The 27,500-nt window shown below is 38.1% G+C and overlaps 2 protein-coding genes across 5 annotated transcripts in view; one reads left to right on the top strand and one right to left on the bottom strand.

Annotated features, from left to right (window-relative positions):
• The window catches only part of rab3c (RAB3C, member RAS oncogene family), a 9,378-nt gene extending 6,568 nt beyond the window's left edge, over positions 1 to 2,810 (top strand). Inside the window, exon 5 of the mRNA XM_087779189.1 lies at positions 195 to 2,810. Within this exon, the coding sequence (XP_087635315.1) occupies positions 195 to 385 (191 nt within the window). The 3' untranslated portion in view covers positions 386 to 2,810. The remainder of the gene's footprint in view (positions 1 to 194) is intronic.
• Positions 2,811 to 3,072: 262 nt separating this feature from the next.
• Positions 3,073 to 27,500, bottom strand: part of pde4d (phosphodiesterase 4D, cAMP-specific) — a 108,729-nt gene continuing 84,301 nt past the window's right edge. For all 4 annotated transcript variants that reach the window (XM_087779186.1, XM_087779185.1, XM_087779187.1 and 1 more), the window contains 9 exons: positions 26,463 to 26,556; positions 25,421 to 25,590; positions 22,834 to 22,932; positions 22,618 to 22,782; positions 22,464 to 22,563; positions 14,845 to 14,999; positions 14,654 to 14,776; positions 6,788 to 6,970; positions 3,073 to 6,357 (listed from right to left, as the gene is read on the bottom strand). In XM_087779186.1, the coding sequence (XP_087635312.1) occupies positions 5,890 to 6,357; positions 6,788 to 6,970; positions 14,654 to 14,776; positions 14,845 to 14,999; positions 22,464 to 22,563; positions 22,618 to 22,782; positions 22,834 to 22,932; positions 25,421 to 25,590; positions 26,463 to 26,556 (1,557 nt within the window). In that variant the 3' untranslated portion in view covers positions 3,073 to 5,889. The remainder of the gene's footprint in view (positions 6,358 to 6,787; positions 6,971 to 14,653; positions 14,777 to 14,844; positions 15,000 to 22,463; positions 22,564 to 22,617; positions 22,783 to 22,833; positions 22,933 to 25,420; positions 25,591 to 26,462; positions 26,557 to 27,500) is intronic.

Raw genomic sequence — 27,500 nt, 5'->3', positions numbered from 1 at the left:
ATGTCTGTCACTGTTGAAACCTGGAGGTCATTCAAGTCCATGATCAACTGAATATGATTCACTTTTGTTCAAAGTGTTTACGTATCAAAGTACGTTATCAATTCAAATGTTCATTTCTAGTTGTGACGTTATTTTAGTTCTTGAATCAACCACTGAATTTCTATCGAACACCTTTTGACGTTGATCTCTTGAAGGCTTTGAGTTCTTCGAGACCAGCGCCAAAGACAACGTCAACGTCAAGCAGACCTTCGAGCGCCTGGTCGACCTCATCTGTGACAAGATGTCCGACAGCATGGACGGAGATCCTGCCGCCGCCACCGGAGCTGCCACCGCCAAACTCACAGACACTGCTCCGCCTCTGCAGCAGCCGAGCTGCAACTGTTAGTCCTCCAGGATCAGAGTCGGTTCCTCTGGACCACGTTTACGTCTGCGTTCAGTCTAACATCGCGTGAGTCATGACATCTACGTCACTAACAACAGTTTGCATGGACAGCAAAGATCTGCTTTTGAGTCATAATCATTTATAATAATCTGAGTCATAATAATCTGAGTCACAACATCTACATGAATCAAATGAATCATATGAATCAAATTAATCAAATTAATCAAATTAATCAAATTAATCATATAAATCATGCTTCGCTGCCGATATATTTCAACTTGTTTCAAACTGTTCCTGTAGCTAATGCTAACACTTGTTAATACTGTCTCTGCAGGCGTTTTAGAAAGATCAGGATCATGGAAGAGCTTCAAACTTCTTCACGGGAAGCTCAGATCATTGCTGTCCACATGAACGAGCTTCAAACTTCTACACGTGAAGCTCAGATCATTGTTGTCCACGTGAACGAGCTTCAAACTTCTTCACGTGACGCTTAGATCATTGCTGTCCACGTGAACGACCTTCAAACTTCTTCACGTGAAGCTCAGATCATTGCTGTCCACGTGAACAAGCTCCAAACTTCTTCATGTGAAGCTCAGATCATTGCTGTCCACATGAACGAGCTTCAAACTTCTACACGTGAAGCTCAGATCATTGTTGTCCATGTGAACGAGCTTCAAACTTCTTCACGTGAAGCTCAGATCATTGTTGTCCACGTGAACGAGCTTCAAACTTCTTCACGTGAAGCTCAGATCATTGTTGTCCACGTGAACGAGCTTCAAACTTCTTCACGTGAAGCTCAGATCATTGTTGTCCACGTGAACGAGCTTCAAACTTCTTCACGTGAAGCTCAGATCATTGCTGTCCACGTGAACGACCTTCAAACTTCTTCACGTGAAGCTCAGATCATTGTTGTCCACGTGAACGAGCTTCAAACTTCTTCACGTGAAGCTCAGATCATTGTTGTCCACGTGAACGAGCTTCAAACTTCTTCACGTGAAGCTCAGATCATTGCTGTCCACGTGAACGACCTTCAAACTTCTTCACGTGAAGCTCAGATCATTGCTGTCCACGTGAACCACCTTCAAACTTCTTCACGTGAAGCTTAGATCATTGCTGTCCATCTGAACCAGCTTCAAACTTCTTCACGTGAAGCTTAGATCATTGCTGTCCACGTGAACCAGCTTCAAACTTCTTCACGTGAAGCTCAGATCATTGCTGTCCACGTGAACGAGCTTCAAACTTCTTCACCTATAATCCAGTGGAGCTAGCGTGAGCGACGTATAAACATGTTCCTCTCCATTCTTTCTTTGGTGAAGCTGCCTTTGATCCGAGTGCGAAGCAGCTCGTGTGTGTTCGTGTTGCGTGAAGTCGGATAAAAGAAAACCACTTCAAATAATCTACCTTGGATTAAAACGTGGCCTTTTAGCATCTCCAGCATCTCCGGCTCTGAAGATCCTGCGTTGGTTTGGGATTAACTAGTGTGACTCGTGTGTGTTGTGTTGTGTGTAGATGTGAGGAGAAACATTTGTGCGCATGCAGCCAAAAGAAGACAAAACAATCCTATGTTGAACCACGGACGAGTGATCTTGGAAGAAACAGCCATAGATCATGTGACCCTGCATGCTGACGTCCATGTTTGTTGTGAAGCCCTCACTGATCTGAGGACAGTTGTAGCTTCTTAGATTTCATCCAGAAAAGCCTTTTGTTCTGTGGAACACATGCAAGTACGTTTGTGCCAAAACCTCCTGGATTCATGTTGAATAAAAGATCCACAAACTGCATGAATGACTTATCTTTGTAGATCTTTGTCGACCATTAACCCCCGATAGTGTAAATAGAAATATCCACACATTTAGCAGCATTGTCATGGCAACCGCCGGACGTGCAATGGGCCAAAAAGTGCAATATTTTCTGAATTGAAACCTTGTAAATAAGTGTGAGTGAGTGAGTGTGTGTGTGTGTGTGTGTGTGTGTGTGTGTGTGTGTGTGTGTGTGTGTGTGTGTGTGTGTGTGTGTGTGTGTGTGTGTGTGTGTGTGTGTGTGTGTGTGTGTGTGTGTGTGTGTGTGTGTGCGCCATATTATAATCATGTCGTTTGTGTGTAAACCTTTTTGTACAAATGTATTCTCTGTATTCTCACCGTTTCTTCTGGTCCAGATGTTGTGAACGATAGTCAGGGAGGTCAAGAGGTCAAACATTCGCTGATCAGCCGTAACATCATGACCAGCATCACCTGGCGGTCGTCGTGGCTGTTATTCAAGATCTTCATCTATTGTGTTGTGTTGACGAACCTTCTCGACGACACGTGGTCATAATGTCATGGCTCACGTGTGTGTGTGCACGTGTGTGTGCACGTGTGTGTGCACGTGTGTGTGCACGTGTGAATATCAAGTGTGTTTGAGTCATAACAAATAAAAATATTCAGACTGACTTTGTGCTGTCCTTGAACTGAACTGACCTGTCACTCATTCTCCTTTAGTTTTTCTACAACTCATGGCTTTTGATTGGCTGACCTCCCTCCAGGTCACGTGACGTCACGACCTCCCTCCGGGTCACGTGACGTCACGACCTCCCTCCGGGTCACGTGACGTCACGACCTCCCTCCGGGTCACGTGACGTCACGACCTCCCTCCGGGTCACGTGACGTCACTCGTCCACCAGGGGGCAGCAGGTTTAAATAACAAACCAGACACAGAATCAACTCATGCTTTAATTCAACTCATTTGCATATAAAAAAAATTCCAACTTTTTTCTTGATATTTTATACACAAAGTGATCTATAGAGCTGTCAATCAACGGCCATTAACAAGAATTCCATTCAGAGAACATGTGTCCTGTGATGAGTCATCATTCTAAAGACCCAAAAATAGTTTGTCCTTTTTTTTCTCATTTTCTAGTTTCATACCGTAAAAAAATAAAAGATAAAAGAAGTGTTTCCGTTGGTCCATGGCTGTTTAGAATCTACAGTATGTGTCAAAACAGGATGTTCCTCCTTCAGTCTTGATTCTAGGACGCGTCCCTCCACCAGGTTCATATTGCAAGGTAGTGAGGGGTCGGGGGTCAGGGGTCATCAGGGCCACACGAGGGTATTTCAGCCAGAATTAATGCAGCAAAGGCGAAATATTTCCCACGTGTCCCTCGATCTGTGCTTATGAAGACGCGCAGCAACTTCCTCTCACTCAGTCTCTGTCGCAGTGGTCAGCACCTGGTCTGATCCTCGCGTCACTCACAGAGTAAACCTAGAACTGCTGGACCTTCATCATCGTCACTCTTGTGGTTTGTAAAGAAGGCAGGTGGACTCGCCGAGGATTCACTGATGCAGCAACAGACGTCGAAAATAAGAGTCAAAAGGCAAAATGACAGGATTTAAGGCACAGCCCATGAGTCAAGAAACATCTTCAGCCTTTGAGACGACTTTGTTCTCAACAAACTCTGAGGTAAAACAGGATCAACGATGAAAACATCCATCATTAGATATTATGTACAGAAGAATAAATATTTGTAAACAGAGAAACACAGGTAAGGGCTTCAGGTGAGACGAGAAAATCTAATCTTGGCACAAAAACAAAGCCGTGAGTTTCGTAGAAAAAAGATCTTATTTACACATGAAAAGCATATTTGGGTTTGAAAGTGTCTTTGCTACGAACGTTTACCAGCACAATCATAGTAGGAGTGAAAGAGTGAGACAAGGGCGTTCATGCAGGAGTGAAAGAGTGAGACGAGGGCGTTCATATAGGAGTGAAAGAGTGAGACGAGGGCGTTCATGTAGGAGTGAAAGAGTGAGACGAGGGCGTTCATGTAGGAGTGGAAGAGTGAGACGAGGGCGTTCATGTAGGAGTGAAAGAGTGAGACGAGGGCGTTCATGTAGGAGTGGAAGAGTGAGACGAGGGCGTTCATGTAGGAGTGAAAGAGTGAGACGAGGGCGTTCATGCAGGAGTGAAAGAGTGAGACGAGGGCGTTCATGCAGGAGTGAAAGAGTGAGACGAGGGCGTTCATGTAGGAGTGAAAGAGTGAGACGAGGGCGTTCATGTAGGAGTGAAAGAGTGAGATGAGGGCATTCATGTAGGAGTGAAAGAGTGAGACGAGGGCGTTCATGCAGGAGTGAAAGAGTGAGACGAGGGCATTCATGCAGGAGTGAAAGAGTGAGACGAGGGCGTTCATGCAGGAGTGAAAGAGTGAGACTAGGGCATTCATGCAGGAGTGAAAGAGTGAGACGAGGGCATTCATGTAGGAGTGAAAGAGTGAGACGAGGGTGTTCATGCAGGAGTGAAAGAGTGAGACTAGGGCGTTCATGCAGGATTGAAAGAGTGAGACGAGGTGAACGAGGGCGTTCATGCAGGAGTGAAAGAGTGAGACGAGGGCGTTCATGCAGGAGTGAAAGAGTGAGACGAGGGCGTTCATGTAGGAGTGAAAGAGTGAGACGAGGGCATTCATGCAGGAGTGAAAGAGTGAGACGAGGGCGTTCATGTAGGAGTGAAAGAGTGAGACGAGGGCGTTCATGTAGGAGTGAAAGAGTGAGACGAGGGCGTTCATGCAGGAGTGAAAGAGTGAGACGAGGGCGTTCATGCAGGAGTGAAAGAGTGAGACGAGGGCATTCATGCAGGAGTGAAAGAGTGATCAGGGTTTGAAGATGATGATCTAAAGTTACTAAAGTCTAAAGTTAAACTTGTTCCACTGACACGTTATTTTGAGCTGATTTAAGTAAAACATGTTCATTGTTTATTTTCCAACGAACAGTGATTTTGTGTCGTTTCTTGGAACCAAAGCAAGACTTTTTGTAAACACTTTGCTTGAACTGTTTTCACTTCTTGTCACATAAAAATGTTTCAACTGGAGTCAATCAATGTCAATCAATGTCAATCAATGTCAATCAATGTCAATCAATCCCTATTATGTCGAGTCGTTCCCATCTGACCCTCGACCTTTGACCTGTGAGAGTTTCTTCTAAACGTGAAGGCTTTTAGTGACATTGATGAACACGAGGAATCATCATAAACATGTGTTTCTTATCTTTTAAAACCAGAAGCTGCTCTTTGTCTCGACACAGACCTGCAGCTCAGACTTGAAATAAACACAAAACTCTGCTTGTGACAGTTTGAAGGATTTGTGTCGTAACAAGGAAGACTTTACGGCGTGTTTAGCTTTTAGCTTCAATCCTGCAGCACAACACGAGGAAAACTTGTGGAAGAGGGAGGAGCCAGAGTATCCGGGGGAGGAGCTAAATTATCAGGGGAGGAGCTAAAGTATCAGGGGAGGGGCCAAAGTATCAGGGGGAGGAGTTACAGTGTCAGGAGGAGGAGCTAAATTATCATTGGGAGGAGCTAACATATCAGGGGGAAGAGCTAAAGTATCAGGGGGAGGAGCTAAAGTATCAGGGGGAGGAGGTTTTCCTGAGAGCAAAATAAGTTGAAAAAGTACCGGCGGTGAACAAAGCAGAGCAGCATTAAAACATGTATAAAAGATATAAATAATCATTACTAAGAACAACAGTTTGTCAGAGGATCCACTGTTATGTGTCTTTCTGCTCGTCGTCCTCCACACCTGAGCCAGGCTCCTCCTCCTCCACCTGTTCGTCCAGAGGGATCTCTGTGGACTCAGAGTCCTGCGTGACGAGTGTTTTCGAGTCCGTGCAGCTGTTGTCCTCGTCCTCTTCCTCCTCCTCCTCTTCCTCCTCCTCTTCCTCCTCCTCCTCCTCTTCCTCCTCCTCCTCCTCCTCCTCGGGCTGACTCCCGCTGTCCTTCTCCGTGTCCGACTCGCCGTCCTCCTCCAGAGTGAGCTCGAACTGGAACTTGTCGCCCCCCGGTGGTCGCCCACCGTCCTGTGCCTCATCCAGGGCCGGGGACGGGCTCTGAGGGATGGTGCTCTGGTACCACTCCCTGTTGTCCTCCAGCGTGTCCAGGATGTCCTGGGCGTCCGGGTGGACCAGGTCCGCCCACGTCTCCCACAGCGGGTGCACGATGTAGTCGATGAAACCCACCTGTCAACAGCACGTCAAAAGTTGATTGCTCTGGTGGTGGAGTCAGGAGTGCAGACTAAATCTGTTTTTCTTTGACTGATTTTCAAGGAAGTTTATCAGTGAAATCTGAATATTATATATTATTATATATTATATATTCTGAACATTTGACATGATTTCTTTTCTGAAAGTTACTTTTCTTGAGCCTTCATTTGTTTCTACCTGATCATCATATTTTAAATGCACTTTAAAATTCTAATGTTTCCAAAAATTAATGAATTATTTTTTCTTTCCTCCAATCATGACGAGTCACATGATGTATTTTTTCAATCATTGGAAACAAATCAAACTGAATCATTTAGAAAAAATATTTTTCTGGAATTAAATCAAATAACAAATGCTTTCAATGTAGAAGATCTTGACTAATATTTCATCATCTCTGGATCTTCACCTGACTCTTCTCCACCGAGGCGTTGTGTTTGTCACACATGGGGCTGATCTCCATCCCTCGCTCCCTCTCTCTGTCGCCCTGACTGAAGAACTCCTCCATGATCCGGTCCGTCCACTGTCGGTACAACTGCAGCGGCTTCGTGGGGTTACTGAGGTCTGCACAGTGGACCATGTTCTGGAGAACCTGGAGGAGACAACACACCTGTTGTTATGGGCCACAAATATAAGCCTTTTTAATCGGCTGCTAGAACATGAGCTCTTGCAAAAATTCGTTTTAACGTTCTTTTCTTTTCATCATACTGTCTCTTTAAGACTCGCGGACAGTTTTTCTATAAAAATTGGAAACTTTCAGTGAAAAAGGAAAGTTTTTCATCGCTTTTTCTGGTGCGCAACGGGCGTCCTGCGCGCGTAATGGCCATCGTCTACAGTCGGGATCAGCTGCTGGCGCTGCGTTTCTCCGCGGTGCGGCCGGAGGAGCGACCCATCATCCCCCGGGATATTATGAAGCGGAGACGGGGACGCCGCGCCGGAGTTAAACGCCGGGAGCTGAGGAGAGCTTATCGACCGGCGCTGCCGTCCGTCGTCATGGGCAACGTGAGATCTCTGCCAAACAAGATGGACGAACTCGCGGCGGCGACCAGGTTCGACCCGGAATATCGACGGTGCAGCATGCTGATGCTCACGGAGACGTGGCTGAACCAGAACCACACGGACGCGATTGCTGCGCTGGATGGATTCTGCTTATTACGCGCGGACCGGACGGAGATGAGCGGGAAGAGAAAGGGCGGAGGACTGGCAGTGTTCGTCAACGAGAAGTGGTGCCTTCCCAGGCACGTTACTTTAAAGGTTCAACACTGCTGTCCTGACATTGAACTTTTGGCGCTGAGTCTGAGACCTTTCTACTTGCCACGGGAGTTTTCACATGTTGTCGCGGTGCTTGTGTACATTCCACCGTCGGCGAGCGCGGAGGCAGCATGTGACGTCATCACTGGAGTAGTGAACGGGTTACAGACTCAGAGCCCTCAGGCCCTCTTTATCATCTCCGGTGATTTTAATCACGCATCTCTTTCTTCCTGTCTGCCCAAATTCACGCAGTACGTCACTTGTGCCACCAGAGACAATAACACACTGGACCTTTTCTATGCGAACACTAAAGACGCTTATTTATCATCCCCCCTTCCTCCTTTGGGACGAGCTGACCACTGTCTGGTCCATCTCCTACCTGTTTACAAGCCACTTGTGAGCAGGCAACCAGCAGTGACTCGCTCAGTCAAGAAGTGGTCTGAAGAAGCTGAGGAAGCTCTGCAGGTCTGCTTTGAGACCACGGACTGGAGCATCTTCAGTGAGTCCCACAAGGAGGATATTGACGGACTAACTTCATGTGTCACGGACTACATAAACTTCTGTGTGGAGAGCATTGTACCAACAAGAACTGTACGATGCTTCTCCAACAACAAACCCTGGATCAATCCTGATATAAAGGCTCTCCTAAAGGAGAAGAAGAGAGTCTTTAGGTCAGGAAACAAAGAGGATCTGATGGCAGTCCAGAAGGAGCTGAGAAGAAAGATCAGGGAGGGAAAGGGGAGGTACAGGAGGAGGATGGAAGAGAGTCTGGCCAACAACAACACCAGAGATGTCTGGAGAGGTTTGAAATCCATATCCGGACATCAGACCAGGCTCTCTGTAGCAGCGGGGGATAAAAATTGGGCCGACAACTTAAACAGTTATTTTTCAAGGTTTGAGGTGTCGGCTCCCCCCCCTGCTCAACCATTCACACCTCTATACTTACCTTCTCCTCTCCCCCGAGCTTGTATTGTTTCAGCCCCCCCGCTGACTCCACCGGGGAAAATGCCCCCCCACCCCAGCCTGTCCCTCACACCTCTCCAGGTGAGAAATCAGCTTAGGAGAACCAAGACAACAAAGGCCCCTGGACCAGACGGCATCGGTGGCAAAGTACTCAGGACGTGCTCTGACCAGTTAAGTGAAATTGTTGGACTTCTGTTCAACATGAGCTTGACCCTGGGAAGAGTTCCACTACTGTGGAAGACGTCCTGTGTGGTACCGGTGCCGAAGACTCAGCACCCTAAGGATCCCAGCTGCTACAGACCTGTGGCCTTGACATCCCACCTTATGAAGGCTCTGGAGCGGCTGGTCCTTAGTTACCTGAGTCCTCTGGTGCGCTCCTCCATGGATCCGTTGCAGTTTGCCTACCAACCTGACATCGGCGTGGAGGACGCCATCATCTTCCTTCTCCACCGAGCACTTTCTCACCTGGAGTTGCCTGGAAGCACTGTGAGGATCCTTTTCCTGGATCTAAGCAGTGCTTTCAATACCATCAGGTCAAACATCCTGAGGGACAAGCTGGAGCTGTCTGGAGCGGACACTCACCTCACGGACTGGATTGTGGACTACCTCACCAACCGTCCACAGTTCGTGAGGACCCGGGATGGTGTTTCGAGGACTGTACTGTGCAGTGTAGGGGTCCCCCAGGGAACAGTGTTAGCACCGTTCCTCTTTTCACTGTACACTGCAGACTTCCAACACCTGTCTCCCACCAGTCACCTGCAGAAGTTCTCGGACGACTCCGCCATCGTCGGCCTCATTAGGGACGGGGATGACGGGCCGTACCGGGGACTTGTCCAGGACTTTGTTGACTGGTGCCTGGAAAACCACCTTCAGATCAACTCCAGCAAAACTAAGGAGTTGATCGTGGATTTCCGGTGGTGTCCCTCCATCTCCCCCTCACCACTGAACATCCAGGGACAGGACATTGAGATTGTCACGACTTACAAGTTCCTGGGTGTTCACCTCAACAACCGCTTGGACTGGGTGGATAACACTGCTGCTCTTTATAAAAAAGGGCGGAGTAGAATCTACCTGCTCCGGAGGTTGAGGTCGTTTGGTGTCCGGGGGCCACTCCTGAAGTCATTCTATGACTCAGTAGTGGCCTCTGCCATCTTCAACGGTGTGGTCTGCTGGGGGAGCAGCATGACAGCAAAGGATAGGGCTAAACTGGACAGCCTTATTAAGAAGGCCAGTTACGTCCTAGGGCGCCCCCTGGATCCTGTGGAGGAAGTGACTGGAGGGAGGATGCGGAGCAAGCTGGGCTCCATGAGGAGGAACTTGTCTCACCCTCTCCAGCACACACTGAGGGCATTGAGGAGCTCCATCAGTGATAGGATGCTCCATCCCCGGTGTGTGAGGGAGAGGTACCGCAGGTCTTTCCTCCCTGCTGCCATCAGACTCCACAACAAAAACACACCAAGATAACTATTTAACTGCACCTCTTGTTATTTATGTAAATATGATTGTGTAAATATTATATAGCGCAGATTTATCTTTTATTCCATTTAGATTTTATTTCTCGTTTTTATTTCTGGGTGTTTTTATTTCTCTTGCTGCTGTTAAACCGAATTTCCCCTCGCGGGACTAATAAAGGTTTTCTGATTCTGATTCTGATTCTGATTCTACTTGTCCTGATATTATGCTCATATCACTAAAGATATGTCTCAAGCATCAGGATCTATGATCGTGATGCTCTTCTCAACATCAGAGAGTCGATGGAAGACTTCACTCGCGACAGTTACCAACGTCCCGTGAGTTTGTTTTCTCCTTCGCTTCTCATCGACTCGGACTCTGTGGAACATCGTTTGATCTCTCGGCGATTTCCACAAGCGATGGAGTCGCTCTGGAGTTCAGGTCAGGATGAGACTTTGACGTCATCGGACGTCTTCGAAGTTTGATCGATGTTCCTCTCACTGAAGAGTGTGACGACACGTCTGCTCAGACCTCAATGAAAAGGTGGTAAGATTTTTAATTTCCTCTCTTTAATTCGGCTTTTGCTACCGAGTTGAACGTGAGTGACAGCTGGTACCCACGTGACCGCTGTTCGCTTCAAAAGATCCTGCTCTGCTGTCAGTGACGTCATCAGTGACGTCATCGGTGCTGAACGTAGGACTTCTGAACGTTCGCTCCATTACTAATAAATCCTTTATTCTTAATGATCTTTTCATAAGAGTTAATTTGGATTTATTATGTCTTTCTGAGACTTGGCAGAGAGAGGAAGAGTTTATTAATCTGAACAAACTCTGTCCAGCAGAGAGCGCTGTCCTGGGGAAGCCTCGCCTCTCTGGTCGTGAGGTCTTGCTACAGTTTATAAAGATAGTTGTTCAAAGTGATTCAGACTCAGGAATTCACGTCTTTTGAGTCTCAGATGATCTTGGTTGGTTCTACAAGACCTTTCTATTGTGTGTCAATCTACCGTCCGCCTGGTCCTGCGGCGATGTTCTTGAAAGACTTCAGTGACTTCTTATCTTCCATTATTCAAATGGAATCTGTTCTTATTCTTGGAGACTTTAATCTTCATGTTGATGACGTCACATCTTGTTCTGCTAAAGAACTTTTAACTTTAACAGAAGCCTTTAATTTTGACCAACATGTTTCTAAACCCACTCACAAATAGGACACATTTTAGACTTAGTTTTTACTCTTGGCCTGAACATCTCTAATGTATCTGTACATGATGTCCATCTGAGTGATCATTCTCTTGTCTTGTTTAACCTGGACTTCATCCCTAAACCTAAGCCTTTGAAAGTTAGGTCTCAGAGGCGTGTCATCTCAGCCGATACTGCAGACAGTTTTTCTGCTGTTTGACACTCTTTCCTTTGATGACTGCCCAGACGTGGACAGTTTGATTAACTGTTTCACTGATCATTGTGTTGAAATACTGGATCAAGTGGCACCTGTTTAATCGAACTTGAAAATTCAGAAAAAACGGTGCCCTTGGACAAATGAAGATCTCCTAAGTCTGAAGAGACTTTGTTGAAAGACTGTCTCTGGAAGTCCACTAAACTTGAGGTGCACAGACTTCACCTCAGGGATCTGATGTCTTCATACAACGAGATGGTGGAAACTGCTAGATCTGATTACATCAGAAAACTGGTAGCAGCAAATAAGAAAAACCCCAGTGTTATTTGACACGATTAATTCTCTCGTGTCTCCTGCTCCTCAAATCACGCCTGTCTTCTGTGAAGCTGACAGCAATGCATTGTTGAGATTTTTCATTGACAAAATTAAATTGATCAAAGAGAAAATCTCTCTTTTGCGTGGAAGCTCTGCTGTCTCTGAGCCCCTCTCCTCCTCTTGGTCTTCCTTCACTGCTGTATGTCTGGGTGACATTTCATCACTGGTGAACAAGATGAAACCCTCCTCTTGCTCAGATGACGTCCTTCCTTGTAGGATTTTTATCAAAGTATTTGATGTAATTGGCCCCTGAGTTACCAATATGGTGAACCTCTCCCTTTCCACAGGGGTTTTTAATGCATTTAAACCATTGTGGAGCCTCTGCTCAAAAAGCCAGGCTTAGACCCAGCTGACCTCAGTAATTTCAGGCCTAGTTCTAAGGTCCCTTTTTTGTCCAAGATCTTGGAGAAGTTGGTGTCTGAGCAGCTGTTCCTGGATCAGAGCGACATCCATGAGAAGTTTCAGTCTGGCTTCCGTAAACATCTACGGAGACAGTCTTACTGAAAGTGTCCATTGACATCATAATGTTCTGGTTCTGTTGGATCTGTCCTCAGCCTTTGACACAGTTGAACCAGATCCTGCTGAGAAGACTGAGGGATGAAGTGGGACTGTCTGGGTCTGTGTTAGAATGGTTCTCATCATACCTTTCTGAGCGCAGTTTAAGTGTATCTGTCAATCAAATGAGGTCTGAATCATCTGTTGTGTGGAGTCCCTCAAGTTTCTGTTCTGGGTCCTTTATTGTTTTTGCTGTACTTGATTCCCCTCGGTAAAATCATTCAGAGATTTCCAGATGTTTCTTATCACATGTTTGCTGATGACATCCAGCTCTACTGCTCTGTTGATCCAACTGATCAGAGGCTGAACTTAGTCAATAGTTGCTATAAATCAAACAATGAGTGAAAACACTTTGAAGCTAAATGTGGACAAAACTGAAACTCTGGTGATCGTTGATGATAAAGTTCAGGGTTGAGTCAGTACTTGGGTGACTTAGGTCAGTCTGTCAAACTGAGCCTGAGAAACCTGGGTGTTGTATTTGATAAAGACATGTCTCTTGTTCAACACTGAAGAAAACTGACCAGAAACTGTTTCCTTCAACTGAGAAAAATCTCTAAACTTAGGAAAATGTTGTCGGAACATTATCTGGATCTTATAATCCATGCGTTTGTTTCTTCTCGTCTGGACTATTGTAACAGTTTGTTTTCATGTCTTAACAAGAAGGATCGTCTCGTCTGCAGTTGATTCAGAACTCTGAGCCGCTCTAGTAGAAGAACTCACATTTTTCCGATCCTTAAAACTCTTCACTGGCTTCCAGTTTCTTTCAGGATCAACTTTAAAATTCTGGTTCTTACTTTCAGATCTATTCATGGTCAGACCTTCATGATCTGATCCAGACTTACACCCCAGCTCGGGCTCTGAGGTCTGTGGATCAGAATCTACTGATGGTTCCTGAACTTCCGGACCAGAGGAGAGAAATCCTTCCAGACTGTTGCTCCTAAGCTTTGGAACCATCTCGGTGTTTGATGATCTACTGACTCCTTCAAGAAACATCTGTGTTTGATGATCTACTGACTCCTTCAAGAAACATCTGTGTTTGATGATCTTCTGACTCCTTCAAGAAACATCTGTGTTTGATGATCTACTGACTCCTTTAAGAAACATCTGTGTTTGATGATCTTCTGACTCCTTTAAGAAACATCTGTGTTTGATGATCTACTGACTCCTTCAAGAAACATCTGTGTTTGATGATCTTCTGACTCCTTTAAGAAACATCTGTGTTTGATGATCTACTGACTCCTTTAAGAAACATCTGTGTTTGATGATCTACTGACTCCTTCAAGAAACATCTGTGTTTGATGATCTTCTGACTCCTTCAAGAAACATCTGTGTTTGATGATCTACTGACTCCTTCAAGAAACATCTGTGTTTGATGATCTACTGACTCCTTTAAGAAACATCTGTGTTTGATGATCTACTGACTCCTTTAAGAAACATCTGTGTTTGATGATCTACTGACTCCTTTAAGAAACATCTGTGTTTGATGATCTACTGACTCCTTTAAGAAACATCTGTGTTTGATGATCTACTGACTCCTTCAAGAAACATCTGTGTTTGATGATCTACTGACTCCTTTAAGAAACATCTGTGTTTGATGATCTACTGACTCCTTCAAGAAACATCTGTGTTTGATGATCTACTGACTCCTTCAAGAAACATCTGTGTTTGATGATCTACTGACTCCTTCAAGAAACATCTGTGTTTGATGATCTACTGACTCCTTCAAGAAACATGTGTGTTTGATGATCTACTGACTCCTTCAAGAAACATCTGTGTTTGATGATCTACTGACTCCTTCAAGAAACATCTGTGTTTGATGATCTACTGACTCCTTCAAGAAACATCTGTGTTTGATGATCTACTGACTCCTTCAAGAAACATCTGTGTTTGATGATCTACTGACTCCTTCAAGAAACATCTTAAGACGTTTTTATTTGTTCAGGCTTTTCCTTGATTCTCTGGAACTCCTGTTGTGTTTTCAGTTTTATCTTGATCTTTAAAGTATAGACTTTATTGAATATTGTTTTGATTGTTTTAGCGCTTTGTGACCCTGGTCTCGAAAAGATCTATATAAATAGAAATTACCTATTTCATTATTCTTATTATCAACTGGAATAAATAGTTTGAATAGTTTCAAAGAAGTTTGAAAAATAATTTCCTCGTCATAAGTTGAAACATTTGTTTATGTTTCAGTCAAACGTTGAACTTTGAACTTTAAACGACCTGAAGACGTTCAAGTGTCAATCAAGAGCAACCATGGTGACAGAGTTGAGTGACAGCTGAGACTGACCTGTATCCTGTCAGAGTAGTTGTCCAGCAGCAGCACTCCAGAGCTGGTCACCTTCTTGGTCTCCACCATGGTCTTCAGGTCGGCCAGAAGGTTCATGTGCTTGGACATGTCTGTGGCCAGAACCTGCAGTAACACAGACCGCCAGCAGGTGTCAGCGCAGGCCAGAGGGTCAGTGAAGCCTCCAGACTCACGATGTCGATCACCATCTTCCGCAGAGAGTGTCGCTGCTTCTTGCTCAGGTTCTGGAAGATGTCGCAGTTTTCCTCCTGCAGGAGTTTGAAGCCGACGGCGAGATGATGGTTCTCCAGCACCGACGAGTCGTTGTACATCAGCGCCAGCTCCGAGTCTGGAACATAGGTTTGACCTCTGACCTTCCACATGACCCTCAACATCAACTGCGACTCAAACCAAAATTGTTTGATTATAGTTGAAAATTGTTTGATTACAGTTGAAAATTGTTTGATTATAGTTGAAAATTGTTTGATTATAGTTGAAAATTGTTTGATTACAGTTGAAAATTGTTTGATTACAGTTGAAAATTGTTTGATTATAGTTGAAAATTGTTTGATTATAGTTGAAAATTGTTTGATTATAGTTGAAAATTGTTTGATTATAGTTGAAAATTGTTTGATTATAGTTGAAAATTGTTTGATTACAGTTGAAAATTGTTTGATTATATTTGAAAATTGTTTGATTATAGTTGAAAATTGTTTGATTATAGTTGAAAATTGTTTGATTATAGTTAAAATTGTTTGATTATAGTTTAAATTGTTTGATTATAGGTGAAAATTGTTTGATTACAGTTGAAAATAGTTTGATTATATTTGAAAATTGTTTGATTATAGTTGAAAATTGTTTGATTATAGTTAAAATTGTTTGATTATAGTTGAAAATTGTTTGATTATAGTTGAAAATTGTTGGATGATAGTTGAAAATTGTTGGATGATAGTTGAAAATTGTTGGATAATAGTTGAAAATTGTTTGATTATAGTTGAAAATTGTTGGATTACAGTTGAAAATTGTTTGATTATAGTTGAAAATTGTTTGATTATAGTTGAAAATTGTTTGATTATAGTTGAAAATTGTTTGATTACAGTTGAAAATTGTTTGATTATAGTTGAAAATTGTTTGATTACAGTTGAAAATTGTTTGATTATAGTTGAAAATTGTTTGATTATAGTTGAAAATTGTTTGATTATATTTGAAAATTGTTTGATTATAGTTGAAAATTGTTTGATTATAGTTAAAATTGTTTGATTATAGTTGAAAATTGTTTGATTATAGTTGAAAATTGTTGGATGATAGTTGAAAATTGTTGGATAATAGTTGAAAATTGTTTGATTATAGTTGAAAATTGTTGGATGATAGTTGAAAATTGTTTGATTATAGTTGAAAATTGTTGGATTATAGTTAAAATTGTTGGATTATAGTTGAAAATTGTTTGATTATAGTTGAAAATTGTTTGATTATAGTTTAAATTGTTTGATTATAGTTGAAAATTGTTTGATTATAGTTAAAATTGTTGGATTATAGTTAAAATTGTTGGATTATAGTTAAAATTGTTGATTATAGTTAAAATTGTTTGATTATAGTTGAAAATTGTTTGATTATAGTTGAAAATTGTTTGATTATAGTTGAAAATTGTTTGATTATAGTTGAAAATTGTTTGATTATAGTTGAAAATTGTTTGATTATAGTTGAAAATTGTTGGATGATAGTTGAAAATTGTTGGATGATAGTTGAAAATTGTTGGATAATAGTTGAAAATTGTTTGATTATAGTTGAAAATTGTTGGATTACAGTTGAAAATTGTTTGATTATAGTTGAAAATTGTTGGATGATAGTTGAAAATTGTTTGATTATAGTTGAAAATTGTTTGATTATAGTTGAAAATTGTTGGATTATAGTTGAAAATTGTTGATTATAGTTTAAAATTGTTTGATTATAGTTGAAAATTGTTTGATTATAGTTGAAGATTGTTTGATTATAGTTTAAATTGTTTGATTATAGTTGAAAATTGTTTGATTATAGTTGAAAATTGTTTGATTATAGTTGAAAAATGGTTTGATTATAGTTGAAAATTGTTGGATTATAGGTGAAAATTGTTTGATTATAGTTGAAAATTGTTGGATTATAGTTGAAAATTGTTTGATTATAGTTGAAAATTGTTTGATTATAGTTGAAAATTGTTTGATTATAGTTAAAATTGTTGGATTATAGTTGAAAATTGTTGGATTATAGTTGAAAATTGTTGGATGATAGTTGAAAATTGTTGGATTATAGTTGAAAATTGTTTGATTATAGTTAAAATTGTTGGATTATAGTTAAAATTGTTTGATTATAGTTCAAATTGTTTGATTATAGTTGAAAATTGTTTGATGATAGTTGAAAATTGTTTGATTATAGTTGAAAATTGTTGGATTATAGTTGAAAATTGTTTGATTACAGTTGAAAATTGTTTGATTATATTTGAAAATTGTTGGATTACAGTTGAAAATTGTTTGATTATAGTTGAAAATTGCTTGATTATAGTTGAAAATTGTTGGATTATAGTTGAAAATTGTTGGATTATAGTTGAAAATTGTTGGATTATAGTTGAAAATTGTTTGATTATAGTTGAAAATTGCTGGATTATAGTTTAAAATTGTTGATTATAGTTTAAAATTGTTGGATTATAGTTAAAATTGTTGGATTATAGTTGAAAATTGTTCGATTATAGTTGAAAGTTGTTTGATTATAGTTGAAAATTGTTTGATTATAGTTGAAAATTGTTTGATTATAGTTGAAAATTGTTTGATTATAGTTGAAAATTGTTTGATTACAGTTGAAAATTGTTTGATTATATTTGAAAATTGTTTGATTATAGTTGAAAATTGTTTGATTATAGTTGAAAATTGTTTGATTATAGTTGAAAATTGTTTGATTATAATTATAGTTGAAAATTGTTTGATTACAGTTGAAAATTGTTGGATTATAGTTGAAAATTGTTTGATTATAGTTGAAAATTGTTTGATTATAGTTGAAAATTGTTTGATTACAGTTGAAAATTGTTTGATTATATTTGAAAATTGTTTGATTATAGTTGAAAATTGTTTGATTATAGTTGAAAATTGTTTGATTACAGTTGAAAATTGTTTGATTATAGTTGAAAATTGTTTGATTATAGTTGAAAATTGTTTGATTATAGTTGAAAATTGTTGGATGATAGTTGAAAATTGTTGGATGATAGTTGAAAATTGTTGGATAATAGTTGAAAATTGTTTGATTATAGTTGAAAATTGTTGGATTACAGTTGAAAATTGTTTGATTATAGTTGAAAATTGTTGGATGATAGTTGAAAATTGTTTGATTATAGTTGAAAATTGTTTGATTATAGTTGAAAATTGTTGGATTATAGTTGAAAATTGTTGATTATAGTTTAAAATTGTTTGATTATAGTTGAAAATTGTTTGATTATAGTTGAAAATTGTTTGATTATAGTTTAAATTGTTTGATTATAGTTGAAAATTGTTTGATTATAGTTGAAAATTGTTTGATTATAGTTGAAAAATGGTTTGATTATAGTTGAAAATTGTTGGATTATAGGTGAAAATTGTTTGATTATAGTTGAAAATTGTTGGATTATAGTTGAAAATTGTTGGATTATAGTTGAAAATTGTTTGATTATAGTTGAAAATTGTTTGATTATAGTTAAAATTGTTGGATTATAGTTGAAAATTGTTGGATTATAGTTGAAAATTGTTGGATGATAGTTGAAAATTGTTGGATTATAGTTGAAAATTGTTTGATTATAGTTAAAATTGTTGGATTATAGTTAAAATTGTTTGATTATAGTTAAAATTGTTTGATTATAGTTGAAAATTGTTTGATGATAGTTGAAAATTGTTTGATTATAGTTGAAAATTGTTGGATTATAGTTGAAAATTGTTTGATTACAGTTGAAAATTGTTTGATTATATTTGAAAATTGTTGGATTACAGTTGAAAATTGTTTGATTATAGTTGAAAATTGCTTGATTATAGTTGAAAATTGTTGGATTATAGTTGAAAATTGTTGGATTATAGTTGAAAATTGTTGGATTATAGTTGAAAATTGTTTGATTATAGTTGAAAATTGCTGGATTATAGTTTAAAATTGTTGATTATAGTTTAAAATTGTTGGATTATAGTTAAAATTGTTGGATTATAGTTGAAAATTGTTCGATTATAGTTGAAAGTTGTTTGATTATAGTTGAAAATTGTTTGATTATAGTTGAAAATTGTTTGATTATAGTTGAAAATTGTTTGATTATAGTTGAAAATTGTTTGATTACAGTTGAAAATTGTTTGATTATATTTGAAAATTGTTTGATTATAGTTGAAAATTGTTTGATTATAGTTGAAAATTGTTTGATTATAGTTGAAAATTGTTTGATTATAGTTGAAAATTGTTTGATTATAATTATAGTTGAAAATTGTTTGATTACAGTTGAAAATTGTTGGATTATAGTTGAAAATTGTTTGATTATAGTTGAAAATTGTTTGATTATAGTTGAAAATTGTTTGATTATAGTTGAAAATTGTTTGATTACAGTTGAAAATTGTTTGATTATAGTTAAAATTGTTGGATTATAGTTAAAATTGTTTGATTATAGTTCAAATTGTTTGATTATAGTTGAAAATTGTTTGATGATAGTTGAAAATTGTTTGATTATAGTTGAAAATTGTTGGATTATAGTTGAAAATTGTTTGATTACAGTTGAAAATTGTTTGATTATATTTGAAAATTGTTGGATTACAGTTGAAAATTGTTTGATTATAGTTGAAAATTGCTTGATTATAGTTGAAAATTGTTGGATTATAGTTGAAAATTGTTGGATTATAGTTGAAAATTGTTGGATTATAGTTGAAAATTGTTTGATTATAGTTGAAAATTGCTGGATTATAGTTTAAAATTGTTGATTATAGTTTAAAATTGTTGGATTATAGTTAAAATTGTTGGATTATAGTTGAAAATTGTTCGATTATAGTTGAAAGTTGTTTGATTATAGTTGAAAATTGTTTGATTATAGTTGAAAATTGTTTGATTATAGTTGAAAATTGTTTGATTATAGTTGAAAATTGTTTGATTACAGTTGAAAATTGTTTGATTATATTTGAAAATTGTTTGATTATAGTTGAAAATTGTTTGATTATAGTTGAAAATTGTTTGATTATAGTTGAAAATTGTTTGATTATAATTATAGTTGAAAATTGTTTGATTACAGTTGAAAATTGTTGGATTATAGTTGAAAATTGTTTGATTATAGTTGAAAATTGTTTGATTATAGTTGAAAATTGTTTGATTACAGTTGAAAATTGTTTGATTATATTTGAAAATTGTTTGATTATAGTTGAAAATTGTTTGATTATAGTTGAAAATTGTTTGATTACAGTTGAAAATTGTTTGATTATAGTTGAAAATTGTTTGATTATAGTTGAAAATTGTTTGATTATAGTTGAAAATTGTTGGATGATAGTTGAAAATTGTTGGATGATAGTTGAAAATTGTTGGATAATAGTTGAAAATTGTTTGATTATAGTTGAAAATTGTTGGATTACAGTTGAAAATTGTTTGATTATAGTTGAAAATTGTTGGATGATAGTTGAAAATTGTTTGATTATAGTTGAAAATTGTTTGATTATAGTTGAAAATTGTTGGATTATAGTTGAAAATTGTTGATTATAGTTTAAAATTGTTTGATTATAGTTGAAAATTGTTTGATTATAGTTGAAAATTGTTTGATTATAGTTTAAATTGTTTGATTATAGTTGAAAATTGTTTGATTATAGTTGAAAATTGTTTGATTATAGTTGAAAAATGGTTTGATTATAGTTGAAAATTGTTGGATTATAGGTGAAAATTGTTTGATTATAGTTGAAAATTGTTGGATTATAGTTGAAAATTGTTTGATTATAGTTGAAAATTGTTTGATTATAGTTGAAAATTGTTTGATTATAGTTAAAATTGTTGGATTATAGTTGAAAATTGTTGGATTATAGTTGAAAATTGTTGGATGATAGTTGAAAATTGTTGGATTATAGTTGAAAATTGTTTGATTATAGTTAAAATTGTTGGATTATAGTTAAAATTGTTTGATTATAGTTAAAATTGTTGGATTATAGTTGAAAATTGTTTGATGATAGTTGAAAATTGTTTGATTATAGTTGAAAATTGTTGGATTATAGTTGAAAATTGTTTGATTACAGTTGAAAATTGTTTGATTATATTTGAAAATTGTTGGATTACAGTTGAAAATTGTTTGATTATAGTTGAAAATTGCTTGATTATAGTTGAAAATTGTTGGATTATAGTTGAAAATTGTTGGATTATAGTTGAAAATTGTTGGATTATAGTTGAAAATTGTTTGATTATAGTTGAAAATTGCTGGATTATAGTTTAAAATTGTTGATTATAGTTTAAAATTGTTGGATTATAGTTAAAATTGTTGGATTATAGTTGAAAATTGTTCGATTATAGTTGAAAGTTGTTTGATTATAGTTGAAAATTGTTTGATTATAGTTGAAAATTGTTTGATTATAGTTGAAAATTGTTTGATTATAGTTGAAAATTGTTTGATTACAGTTGAAAATTGTTTGATTATATTTGAAAATTGTTTGATTATAGTTGAAAATTGTTTGATTATAGTTGAAAATTGTTTGATTATAGTTGAAAATTGTTTGATTATAATTATAGTTGAAAATTGTTTGATTACAGTTGAAAATTGTTGGATTATAGTTGAAAATTGTTTGATTATAGTTGAAAATTGTTTGATTATAGTTGAAAATTGTTTGATTATAGTTGAAAATTGTTTGATTACAGTTGAAAATTGTTTGATTATATTTGAAAATTGTTTGATTATAGTTGAAAATTGTTTGATTATAGTTGAAAATTGTTTGATTATAATTATAGTTGAAAATTGTTTGATTATAGTTGAAAATTGTTTGATTACAGTTGAAAATTGTTGGATTATAGTTGAAAATTGTTTGATTATAGTTGAAAATTGTTTGATTATAGTTGAAAATTGTTTGATTATAATTGAAAATTCTTTGATTATAGTTTAAATTGTTTGATTATAGTTGAAAATTGTTTGATTATAGTTGAAAATTGTTTGATTATAGTTGAAAAATGGTTTGATTATAGTTGAAAATTGTTGGATTATAGGTGAAAATTGTTTGATTATAGTTGAAAATTGTTGGATTATAGTTGAAAATTGTTTGATTATAGTTGAAAATTGTTTGATTATAGTTGAAAATTGTTTGATTATAATTGAAAATTGTTTGATTATAGTTTAAATTGTTTGATTATAGTTGAAAATTGTTTGATTATAGTTGAAAATTGTTTGATTACAGTTGAAAATTGTTGGATTATAGTTGAAAATTGTTGGATTATAGTTGAAAATTGTTTGATTATAGTTGAAAATTGTTTGATTATAATTGAAAATTGTTTGATTATAGTTTAAATTGTTTGATTATAGTTGAAAATTGTTTGATTATAGTTGAAAATTGTTTGATTATAGTTAAAATTGTTTGATTATAGTTGAAAATTGTTTGATTATAGTTGAAAATTGTTGGATTATAGGTGAAAATTGTTGGATTATAGGTGAAAATTGTTGGATTATAGGTGAAAATTGTTGGATTATAGTTAAAATTGTTTGATTATAGTTGAAAATTGTTTGATTATAGTTAAAATTGTTTGATTATAGTTAAAATTGTTGGATTATAGTTGAAAATTGTTGGATTATAGATGAAAATTGTTGGATAATAGTTTACAGTTGAAAAATGTGACTCACTGGTGTTGATGAGGAACTGGTTGGAGACGCCAGGATGGTCCACGTCATGGATGGCACTGGCAAAAATGGCCGCCAGGATCTCCAGGTCCGTGAACACAGCCTGTGGACGATGAGATGAGGTGACGAAGACAAATATTGAGGCCTGACCTCTGACCTCCAGAGCCGGCGTGGACAGCAACACGTGCGTGGACTGAGTGACGTCAGCGGCGTGGATGTTGCTGTGATAGGCCACGTCTCCGTGGTAGTGGTCTTCCAAGGTCATCAGGTACGTGATGAAGGTGTCCAGAGGGATCTTGAAGGTCTTCAACAAGTCCCGCTCCTGCAGAAACACCTCGTAACAACCGCAGCAGACGAGCGTCCAGCAACAAACCTGGAAGATGGTGTACATCATGACCGTCAGCGGACGATTCCCAGAGAACTCGGAGATCTTGAACACGTTGAGACCCCATTTGTTGACATGATCCAGTTCCTGAAGGAGCAGAAGATCAGTGACGTCAGAGAATCAAACTCATGAACAGCAAGAGAACGAAAAACAGACAGAAAAGAAAGAACAGAACGAACCAAAAGAGACAAGATTTTAAATGTAGATATTAAAGTGTAAAGGTTTGAAAGAGTTCAGAGCTCTTCCTCTGCTAAAGCTGCTGACTGAAGCTAAACTTAAATAGATGATTATTCATGTCGGCAGCAATGACATCCGATTACGCCGGTCAGAGGTCAGAGGTCGGAGGTCACCAATATTAACGTTCAGTCGGTGCAAACACACAAACAATGTCGTAGTGTTTTCTGGACCAACATATGATGATATGTTTGTTCTCTGGACCAACATATGATGATATGTTTGTTCTCTGGACCAACATATGATGATATGTTTGTTCTCTGGACCAACATATGATGATATGTTTGTTCTCTGGACCAACATATGATGATATGTTTGTTCTCTGGACCAACATATGATGATATGTTTGTTCTCTGGACCAACATATGATGATATGTTTGTTCTCTGGACCAACATATTATGATATGTTTGTTCTCTGGACCAACATATTATGATATGTTTGTTCTCTGGACCAACATATGATGATATGTTTGTTCTCTGGACCAACATATGATGATATGTTTGTTCTCTGGACCAACATATTATGATATGTTTGTTCTCTGGACCAACATATGATGATATGTTTGTTCTCTGGACCAACATATGATGATATGTTTGTTCTCTGGACCAACATATGATGATATGTTTGTTCTCTGGACCAACATATGATGATATGTTTGTTCTCTGGACCAACATATTATGATATGTTTGTTCTCTGGACCAACATATGATGATATGTTTGTTCTCTGGACCAACATATGATGATATGTTTGTTCTCTGGACCAACATATGATGATATGTTTGTTCTCTGGACCAACATATGATGATATGTTTGTTCTCTGGACCAACATATTATGATATGTTTGTTCTCTGGACCAACATATGATGATATGTTTGTTCTCTGGACCAACATATGATGATATGTTTGTTCTCTGGACCAACATATGATGATATGTTTGTTCTCTGGACCAACATATGATGATATGTTTGTTCTCTGGACCAACATATGATGATATGTTTGTTCTCTGGACCAACATATGATGATATGTTTGTTCTCTGGACCAACATATTATGATATGTTTGTTCTCTGGACCAACATATGATGATATGTTTGTTCTCTGGACCAACATATGATGATATGTTTGTTCTCTGGACCAACATATGATGATATGTTTGTTCTCTGGACCAACGTATGATGATATGTTTGTTCTCTGGACCAACATATGATGATATGTTTGTTCTCTGGACCAACATATGATGATATGTTTGTTCTCTGGACCAACATATGATGATATGTTTGTTCTCTGGACCAACGTATGATGATATGTTTGTTCTCTGGACCAACGTATGATGATATGTTTGTTCTCTGGACCAACGTATGATGATATGTTTGTTCTCTGGACCAACGTATGATGATATGTTTGTTCTCTGGACCAACATATGATGATATGTTTGTTCTCTGGACCAACATATGATGATATGTTTGTTCTCTGGACCAACGTATGATGATATGTTTGTTCTCTGGACCAACATATGATGATATGTTTGTTCTCTGGACCAACATATGATGATATGTTTGTTCTCTGGACCAACATATTATGATATGTTTGTTCTCTGGACCAACATATGATGATATGTTTGTTCTCTGGACCAACATATGATGATATGTTTGTTCTCTGGACCAACATATGATGATATGTTTGTTCTCTGGACCAACATATGATGATATGTTTGTTCTCTGGACCAACATATGATGATATGTTTGTTCTCTGGACCAACATATGATGATATGTTTGTTCTCTGGACCAACATATGATGATATGTTTGTTCTCTGGACCAACATATGATGATATGTTTGTTCTCTGGACCAACATATGATGATATGTTTGTTCTCTGGACCAACATATGATGATATGTTTGTTCTCTGGACCAACATATGATGATATGTTTGTTCTCTGGACCAACATATGATGATATGTTTGTTCTCTGGACCAACATATGATGATATGTTTGTTCTCTGGACCAACGTATGATGATATGTTTGTTCTCTGGACCAACATATTATGATACACGTGACACACGTGACATACGTGACACACGTGACATACGTGAAACACGTGAAACACGTGACACACGTGACATACGTGAAACACGTGAAACACGTAAAACACGTGACACACGTGACACACGTGACACACGTGAAACACGTGACACACGTGACACACGTGACACACGTGACACACGTGACACACGTGACACACTGCTTGTACATGTTTCACGTGAAACACGTGATACATGTACAAGCAGGCATACACTAAACATTCCCTCTTTTATTTGCACATGTCCATCAAGACACACAAACCTTGGCAAGTTCATCTTCCGTGTCCGTCTTGACGCCGAAGCGAGGGATGTTGGAGTTTGTGAGACTAGACGAGTGTTGAAGCTTCTTCACTCCAATGATCTGAGACATGGGTTTGTTTTCTTTCTCCTTTTGTGTCTGTGGTGTCGGCATCTCTACCTCATGCTGTTTGTCTGGAACATCAACGTCATTGTTCAATGTTATCTTCATCATCATTATCTTCATCATTATCTTCATCAATATCATCATCATCATCATCATCTTCACCTTCATCATCACCTTTATCATCATCTTCATCATCATCATCATTATCTTCATCATCATCATCTTCATCTTCACAATCATCATCATGATCACAATCATCATCATCATCACCTTCATCATCTTCATCATCATCACCACCTTCATCATCATCATCTTCTTCATCATCACCTTCATCCTTATCATAGCCTTCGTCACCTTCATCATCTTCATCACCATTATCATCTTCATCATCATCCTTTTCATCATCATCATCTTCATCATCACCTTCATCATAATCATCACCATCATCATCTTCATCATCATCACCTTCATCATCATCATCACAATCATCATCACCTTCATCATCATCATCACAATCATCATGATGATGACAATCATCATCATCATCATCTTCATCATTATCACCTTCATCATCATCATCTTCATCAGCATCAGCATCACCTTCATCATCATCATCTTCATCAGCATCACCTTCATCATCATCATCACAATCATCATCATGATCACAATGATCATCATCATCACCTTCGTCACCTTCATCATCTTCATCAACATCATCATGATCACAATCATCATCATCACCTTCATCATCTTCATCACCATCATCATCTTCATCATCATCACCTTCATCATCATCACCTTCATCATCATCACCTTCATCATGTTCATCACCATCATCATCTTCATCATCATCACCTTCATCATCTTCATCACCATCATCATGATCACAATCATCATCGTCATCACAATCATCATCATCATCATCTTCATCATCACTCACCCAGGAAGGTGCTGGAGATGAACTCCGACACCTGGTTCCCTGAGCGACTCATCTCTGACAGGTGAGTCAACTCTCTGTTCAACATCCGCTTGAACTGAAAACACAAAATGATACATTTTTGTGGAGATCAAAGACAAAAGTTCAGATCTTCAGGATTCATTTGAGCAACTAAAGTGAAACATTTGGTCAAAGTCATTAACAATGAAATATTCTTCAACAGTGATGGTGGATCATTGAAATCAGTGAAAGACACACACACACACACATCTACACACACACACCTACACACACACCCTGATGTTTCTACAAGCTTCACCAGGTCCTTCACCCTGATGTTTCTACGAGCTTCACCTGGTCCGTCACCCTGATGTTTCTATGACCTTCACCAGGTCCGTCACCCTGATGTTTCTATGACCTTCACCAGGTCCGTCACCCTGATGTTTCTATGACCTTCACCAGGTCCTTCACCCTGATGTTTCTACGAGCTTCACCTGGTCCGTCACCTTGATGTTTCTATGACCTTCACCAGGTCCGTCACTCTGATGTTTCTATGACCTTCACCTGGTCCTTCACCCTGATGTTTCTATGACCTTCACCAGGTCCGTCACCCTGATGTTTCTATGACCTTCACCAGGTCCGTCACCCTGATGTTTCTATGACCTTCACCAGGTCCTTCACCCTGATGTTTCTATGACCTTCACCAGGTCCTTCACCCTGATGTTTCTATGACCTTCACCAGGTCCGTCACCCTGATGTTTCTATGACCTTCACCAGGTCTGTCACCCTGATGTTTCTATGACCTTCACCAGGTCCTTCACCCTGATGTTTCTATGACCTTCACCAGGTCCTTCACCCTGATGTTTCTACGACCTTCACCAGGTCCATCTCCCTGATGTTTCTACGACCTTCACCAGGTCCATCACTCTGATGTTTCTACGACCTTCACCAGGTCCATCACTCTGATGTTTCTACGACCTTCACCAGGTCCTTCACCCTGATGTGACCTGAAGAACAAGAACCTACACAAACAGATTAATT

Source organism: Callionymus lyra, chromosome 1 (assembly GCF_982586985.1).
Source record: "Callionymus lyra chromosome 1, fCalLyr1.hap1.1, whole genome shotgun sequence".
In the NCBI taxonomy this organism is placed as follows: Eukaryota; Metazoa; Chordata; class Actinopteri; order Syngnathiformes; family Callionymidae; genus Callionymus; species Callionymus lyra.
Note: the sequence above shows the minus strand (reverse complement) of the source record. Positions and strands in the feature narration are given on the sequence as shown.